General features: G+C 32.4%; 1 protein-coding gene across 1 annotated transcript; it reads left to right on the top strand.

Moving 5' to 3' along the window:
• Positions 1-421: 421 nt before the first annotated feature.
• On the top strand, positions 422-4,106 carry LOC25490155 (receptor protein-tyrosine kinase CEPR1). The gene is made up of 2 exons (XM_013606619.3): positions 422-3,106; positions 3,498-4,106. The coding sequence occupies exons 1-2, from the start codon at positions 607-609 to the stop codon at positions 3,893-3,895; spliced, it is 2,898 nt and encodes a 965-aa protein (XP_013462073.1). The 5' UTR covers positions 422-606; the 3' UTR covers positions 3,896-4,106.
• Positions 4,107-8,030: the final 3,924 nt, after the last annotated feature.

The following is an 8,030-nucleotide window of genomic DNA, read 5'->3' as shown; positions in this document are numbered from 1 at the left end:
ACCTATACAGTAACACTTTTTCTTTATTTTTGTTACAGTACCGTTGCACTGCCATAGAGGATCCAACTCTATCAAACATAAGGTTATTAAGATCAGATACAGTTTTATTCTGCAGAATATATTAGCATAAAGTATATATACTTTCACTGATATACATTCTCTAATTATTATTATCTTTTCACCTCCTTTCTATGGTATTTTTTCTATTCTATCACAACTCTTAAAATCTTTTATTTTCCTTTTTCTTTGTTAAAGACAATTATTTTTCTCTTAGTCTCATAACAATTATTTTAGGTCCTTTTTTATTTTTTTCCTTACACCCTAATACTATTAGAGTTTAGGATAGTTCACCTTTATTCCTCTTTACACATAGTGGAGTATAAACATAAAGCCTCTTTAGCAAAGATGTTCACAGTAGTAATAGTACTACAACAAGAACCTACTTTTCCCAAACTCATCCACTCAAACCTTTCCATCTTATATACATCTCTCACTCTTCTCTTTCTTTGCAATCTCTTACACTTACAATAATAATAATAATATTACCAAACCACAAAACAAACACAACACTTCAAATTCTTCTCTCTTTTCCCCCTCAAAATCAAAATGAACCATCATCAACCATTCTTCTTCTTTGGACTAATAGTTATTATTTCCATGACCAACATGTCACATGTTATCAGCACAAACCAATCTGAGTTTTTTTCTCTAATGAAAGAGTCTCTCTCAGGAAACTACCCTTTTGATTGGGGTGTAAGCAAAGTGGATAAACCAATCTGCGACTTCACCGGAATCACCTGTGACAACAAAGGAGACATCATAAGTCTTGATTTTTCAGGTTGGTCATCACTTTCCGGAAACTTCCCGTCAAATATTTGCTCTTACCTTCCAAATTTACGTGTCCTAAACCTCGGTAATACAAAATTCAAGTTCCCAACAAACAGCATAATCAACTGTTCTCACTTAGAACTACTCAACATGAACAAGATGCACCTGTCAGGAACACTTCCTGATTTCTCGTCTTTAAAATATCTCAGAGTCCTCGACTTATCATACAACTCCTTCACCGGCGATTTTCCCATGTCTGTTTTCAACCTCACCAATCTTGAAATTCTCAACTTCAACGAAAACAGTAAACTCAATCTTTGGGAATTACCAAAAAGCTTTGTAAGATTGAGAAGTCTTAAATCCATGATTTTATCAACATGCATGTTGCATGGTCAAATTCCACCATCCATATCAAATATAACAACACTCATTGATCTTGAATTAAGTGGAAATTTCCTCACAGGTCAAATTCCAAAAGAACTTGGATTGTTGAAAAACTTGCAACAGCTTGAACTTTACTATAACTACTTCCTTGTTGGCAGCATCCCTGAAGAGCTTGGAAATTTAACAGAACTTGTCGATTTAGATATGTCGGTAAACAAGTTAACTGGAACAATCCCTTCTTCTGTTTGTAAACTTCCAAAGCTTCAGGTTCTCCAATTCTACAATAACAGTCTCACAGGTGAAATTCCAAAATCAATTGAAAACTCAAAAACACTTAGAATATTGTCACTTTACGACAATTTCTTAAGTGGACACGTTCCTGCGAAACTAGGACAATCCTCCGGAATGGTTGTTCTTGATTTGTCCGAAAACAAGTTGTCTGGCCCTTTGCCAGAACATGTCTGTCAAGGAGGTAAACTGTTATATTTTCTTGTTTTGGATAACTTTTTCTCTGGTGTTATACCAGAAAGTTATTCAAATTGCATGTTTCTGTTAAGGTTTCGTGTCAGTAATAACCGTTTGGAAGGTTCTGTTCCAAAAGGACTCTTGAGTTTATCACATGTTTCAATCATTGATTTGAGCAGCAACAATCTGACCGGTCCGATTCCCGAGATCAACGGAAATTCTAGAAACTTGTCTGAGCTTTTCCTTCAGAGGAACAAGATTTCAGGACAAATAACACCAACAATCTCTAGTGCTTATAACCTTGTCAAAATTGATTTCAGTTATAACTTTCTTTCTGGTCCAATTCCTTCTGAGATTGGTAACCTTAGAAAGCTTAACTTGCTTATGCTACAAGCAAACAAGCTGAACTCTTCTATTCCTGATTCATTCTCTTCCTTGGAATCACTCAACCTTCTAGATCTTTCCAGTAATCTCTTAACCGGAAACATCCCTGAAAGCCTCTCTGTGTTGTTGCCTAATTCTATAAACTTTTCACACAATCTTCTTTCTGGTCCTATTCCTCCTAAATTGATTAAAGGAGGGTTAGTTGAAAGCTTTGCAGGGAATCCTGGTTTATGTGTGATGATGCCGGTTAATGCTAATTCATCTGATCAAAGAAACTTTCCATTATGTTCACATGGTTACAAGAGTAAGAAGATGAACACTATATGGGTGGCCGGTGTATCTGTGATTTTGATTTTTGTAGGTGCTGCTTTGTTCTTGAAAAAAAGGTGTGGCAAAAATGTGTCTGCGGTTGAACACGAATACACACTCTCTTCATCATTTTTCTCTTATGATGTTAAGAGTTTTCACATGATTAGTTTTGATCAAAGAGAGATTGTTGAGTCTTTGGTTGATAAGAATATAATGGGACATGGAGGGTCAGGGACAGTGTACAAAATCGAGCTGAAAACCGGAGATGTTGTGGCGGTTAAGAGGCTTTGGAGTCGAAGTTCGAAGGATTCTTCGCCAGAAGATGCATTATTTGTGGACAAGGCATTGAAAGCTGAGGTGGAAACACTTGGAAGCATAAGACACAAGAACATTGTTAAGTTGTATTGTTGCTTCTCAAGTTTGGATTGTAGCTTGTTGGTTTATGAGTATATGCCAAATGGTACTTTGTATGATTCTCTTCACAAGGGTTGGATTCATTTGGATTGGCCTACAAGGTATAGGATTGCACTTGGAATTGCTCAGGGTGTTGCATACCTTCACCATGATTTGGTTTTTCCTATTATCCATAGAGATATTAAGTCAACAAATATTCTCTTGGATGAAGATTACCATCCTAAGGTTGCAGATTTTGGGATTGCTAAGGTTTTGCAGGCAAGAGGAGCAAAGGATTCCACAACCACGGTCATTGCTGGAACTTATGGTTACCTAGCCCCAGGTAAATAAATTCTCAATTTAACCTATTAATGTCATCGACCAAATCACGAGAATTAAGAAAGTTGACCTTAATATGAAATTTGTTGCCAATTAATATTGTTTTACAAGCTTATCCTTTAGAGAACACGTTTAATTTATATTTTCATCATAGGACTTACTTATTACAGGTTGCAGAAAACTAAATATAATTAGAAGTATGTTGGTAAAATAATAATTAACACAGTTAAAACTTCAAAAGGATTATATATTTAGGGACAGAGGTAGGATTTGATTAAACAGTATTTTGTATTAGGGTATTAGTGATGTGGTTAACTTAAGCGGTAAGTAATCTTATTATCATATTGTAAGCTTGTTTAAATCTATTTAATTTGTTTTGATGGATGGTGTGACAGAATATGCATATTCACCAAGAGCAACCACAAAGTGTGATGTGTACAGTTTTGGTGTGATTTTGTTGGAATTATTAACTGGGAGGAAGCCAATTGAGTCAGAATTTGGAGAAAACAGAAACATTGTATTTTGGGTTGCAAACAAAGTTGAAGGCAAAGAAGGAGCTAGACCAAGTGAGGTTTTTGATCCAAAGTTATCATGTTCATTCAAAGATGATATGGTTAAAGTATTAAGGATTGCCATTAGATGCAGCTACAAAGCACCAGCTAGTAGACCAACCATGAAAGAAGTTGTTCAGCTTCTGATTGAGGCAGAGCCAAGAAAATCTGATTCTTGCAAGTTGTCAACCAAAGACGTATCGACAAATGTCACCTTAGTAAAGAAATCATTTGAATTATAATTATTAATATCATTAAGTAGCTTAATTAAGGGGTAAGAGGGAGCATAAATCTATAGTTTAGTAACAACTAAGAACATAAGCAGTCTCTCTTTTGTTGTGATGTGATATAATATAAATGAGAGACTGGTTGTAAAGTGGATAACAAAGTACCATAATGTTTTTGTTTTTATCTAGACAAGTAATTTGTAGATTCTATCTTTGACTCTTGTTATTTTACTTATTGCAACTTGTTTTTCTGAACCTATATTTGAGTTTTGACTTTTGTGAAAAATCGAAGAAAGGAGAAATTATTATTAATAATTAATATAAACATTAATAAACATTTTACAATCATCTCCAATAAGATTTGAAATATCTCTCATGAAGTTACTATGTAAGACTCTTCCTGTTTAACTATAAATTTTGAGATCATTTTGTTGGTGGCATTTTACTTGGGACATTAAAATCTTGCCACCATAGGAAAGTTATTTTTTTTTATTTTTTTTAACAAAAGGAAAGTTATTTTTAACCATAAGATTAAATGAAGTACATAGTTTTATCACAGACACTCAACACACTATCATCAAAATAATTTATCTACGAAGATGCAATTTGTTATCCTAATAATTACAATAATGTGCAGTATCTATAGTTGCCAGACCCACACACACTTGCTTTATGGAATTTGTTTTTATCCTTTCTATGATGACCTTGATTTTGAGTGTTCAAGATGGCTCTAATAACTTGTCAAAAAAAAATATTGCTCCAATAAAAGAAGCATATGTTAGTGAGAGGACCAAAGGATATGAATATGATTCGCATGGAGATGGAGATACTTTATTTTATTATATATTTAAAAATTTAAATGGGTTCCAGATTCTGAATACAATATTGTGGCATTATTTGTATGTGGAGGGACCCCTTACCAAAAGTTTTATATTTCTAGTGGAGAAAAAAAGATGAATGGAATTATTGATTGATGAGAGCATCTTGTCGCCATTTTGATTAGCTATAGTGAAAGAGAAGAAAGTAGAAGCATTTGAGCTTTTGCTTTTCCCTCTTATTGCTTGCTTTTTTCTTGTATTGATTGATTGTTTTGCTAGAATGAGTTGAGACCTAGCTATGGAGAAAGAGAAAGAAAGGCATCAACCATATTTAACCGTTGGTAGTGTGCTAAGAACTTCCACTCACAAAATAAATGCCCCTTATATTTATTGAAAGGAATTTGAAGATTGATATTTGATTAAAACCAATCATCTTATCAAAAGTATTTAAATAAGATGATTTGAGTCTAACTTAACTAGAGGATTCAAAATCTGTTTTTGGAAATGCAACGATATTAAATATCTTTAAAAAAAGTTGTCTTACATTATAATTCTATATAACGACATGAAATATTAATCTATGTAGTTGTGTGCAGTAGGGATATCACACAATATTAGGTGATATCATATTTATGTAGTAGCTTTGTGGTATAAAAAACAAGAGAAATTATAAGAAAACAACAATATATTTGATCAAAGGCGAGTTTTAGCATGGGACAATTGTCAAATTACTCAATCTTAGATCAATTTTGTTTTATTTGTTATTAATTGTACATTCTGCATTTTTACATTCCAATTTATAGCCATATTCATTTATAATATATCAATTTTAATTTTAATTTAATGGGGACTAAAATATTTTTGTAAGAACTAAAAACAAATTTAGTTATATTTATAAGCACCAAAATTATATTTAACCCTAATTAATATTAAAAAGTTTTGTGGATGGGATTAATATTACAAAGTTAGATACAAACTAAATTTATTTCTTTATAAATAATGTAGTAAATATATATTTACTCCATATTTTTTAGCCCAGATTTAAACATGTCTATGTTTTCAAATTAAAAAAAAATGTTTTCAAATTAAAAAAAATTATTGAGAATGGGGACCTATTAGATTTTTAAACGGGAGATTAAAAAATAATGTATTAACAAGTAAATTAATTTGAGTCAAATTATAATTAAATAAGGCTATAAATTGAAATATAAAATGCAGGGTGTACATGTAACAACAAATAAAACAAAATTGATCTAAGATGGGGCAATTTCACAATTTGCCTCATGCTAAAACTCGCCATGATCAAACCTATATCATGTTCTAAAGCAAATTATAAAAATGACAAAGCATAAATAATTGGCACATGCTTGCTACCTTGTTGTATGCATATCTGCATTTATGTGCATAAATTTCATTTGCATTATGAGTGAATGGAGGGGTCACCTTAGAAGAATAAGATTCACAAATACAACAAACATTTCTTTAGGTCTGGCATGGTGGAGGAGAGCCCTTAAAAAGAGAAGGAGAAAAAAAGGTGACAAGGTTCGATATATAAGAAGAATAGTATTTTCATTCTCAAAGAAAAAGACAGAAGGTATCAACTTATAAAGCATGCTTGGCTGTGAGAAGAAGCTAATATCAGGACAGGCATGTTCCTGTTTAAGTACAATAGGAGCATACAACAGCAGATTTATTCATTTAATAATCACTGCATATTCTATTGTTTGATGGACTATAAATGATAACTAAATTAAGTCAGACTTATAAACAGAATTGTATAATATCTATCATATATTCTTGTGATATTCGCTTCTCTTATCAACAGACAAAAAAAAAAGGGTGGAATACATGATTTTTACTAAGAAATCACTCCAATCAAAAGTAATTGATGCTTGTTAGAAGAATAACATACCAGTTTTTTTTTATCTTAACTCTTCGATTTTGAGGTGAGTTAGGCCATAGTAATCTAAACTTCAGTCTAAAGATAAGTAAAATTTGATCAATAACCGTTTTAGTACCGGTTGAAAGTTGAAACAAGAAATTGTGCAAATACAAAATTAAATTGAATACCTAAAGTGGAAAATGACTGGTTTATCATAGATTATGAAATGTACATTACCAGATAGACCTAACTGATGCACTATAAAATAGTCAACCAAACTGGTAACAAACACAAAATTAAACACCTATCGGTGTAAGCATTTCTACTTAATAAGGAAAATGTAATATAGTTGGCATTAGCATGTAATGTAATAATGTTTTCAAGTTCCAAAGAGGAATGGATCAATTTGACTTTGTTGACATGGTTGGCACTTGAGAAACATTTGTGACTTATTTTAGAGTAGAAAAAACTAATGGCGCACCCACGAGACACAGTTTAAAAATTGGATAAAAGAACAGGTCGAAAACAGTTTTTGTCACTAGTCATGAATTGCCCCATTTCGTGTGCTAAAATTGTCAAAACACCTAATAATAAAATAATATTGTCGAAACATTTAATTCAACCGATAAATGCGATATTGTTGGGATAGATATATTTAATTTTTTTTTTCTGACCCTTTTATAAAAAAAAAAAATTTAGGTCTGACCCCCTATGAAAAAAAATTCCAAAATGACCCATTTTTTTTTTGTCCTTTTCCTCGTTCCCGCCATCTGAAATGGTGAGACTGGGCCGTCGGTCTAACCGCTGTCGCATCATGACTGGCCACCGTTTTTTTTTTTGTCATTACCGCCATTTGAAATGGCGGAACTCATTTTTTTTATTTTTTTTCGTTTTTTCTTTTTTTACATTAAAACTATAGTAATAATAAATAATAATGATAAATAAAAATATAGTAATGATAATGATGATATATTTAATTTAAAAACACTAATTATTTTATTCATAAGAAATAAAAACAAATACAAAAACTACTTTCTCCGCGGAAACCATTTACGCCAATGTAAACTATGACCTCTCTAGCACATAATTTATCTTTTTTATTTCATACGGTTCGTTGGTTTTGCTCTTGCTCTTCCTCGTGCTCTTCCTGTTCCATATCCTCGTCAAGAATTTCAACATCATCATTAGTTTCCATAGCGACTTCATTTTGCACTTGTGAAGCTGAGTTGGTCCAGATTTCATTAACGAAGTCATCGTCATTAAACCTTGCTGCCAGACTTTCTATGGTATTAGTTTGTGAATTTGGCCATTGAGGTGCGTAGCTTGTTTGGGAATAGTTTACAATGTGTGGAGGAGTTGGTAGGTTGAACGAGGAGTATTGTGATTGGTCTGAATAACTGGTTTGTGTGGTGTACTGAGTTGGATTGAAGTCATCAAATGAATAGTTTGA

This window comes from Medicago truncatula, chromosome 3, assembly GCF_003473485.1.
Source record: "Medicago truncatula cultivar Jemalong A17 chromosome 3, MtrunA17r5.0-ANR, whole genome shotgun sequence".
Taxonomy (NCBI): Eukaryota; Viridiplantae; Streptophyta; class Magnoliopsida; order Fabales; family Fabaceae; genus Medicago; species Medicago truncatula.
Note: the sequence above shows the minus strand (reverse complement) of the source record. Positions and strands in the feature narration are given on the sequence as shown.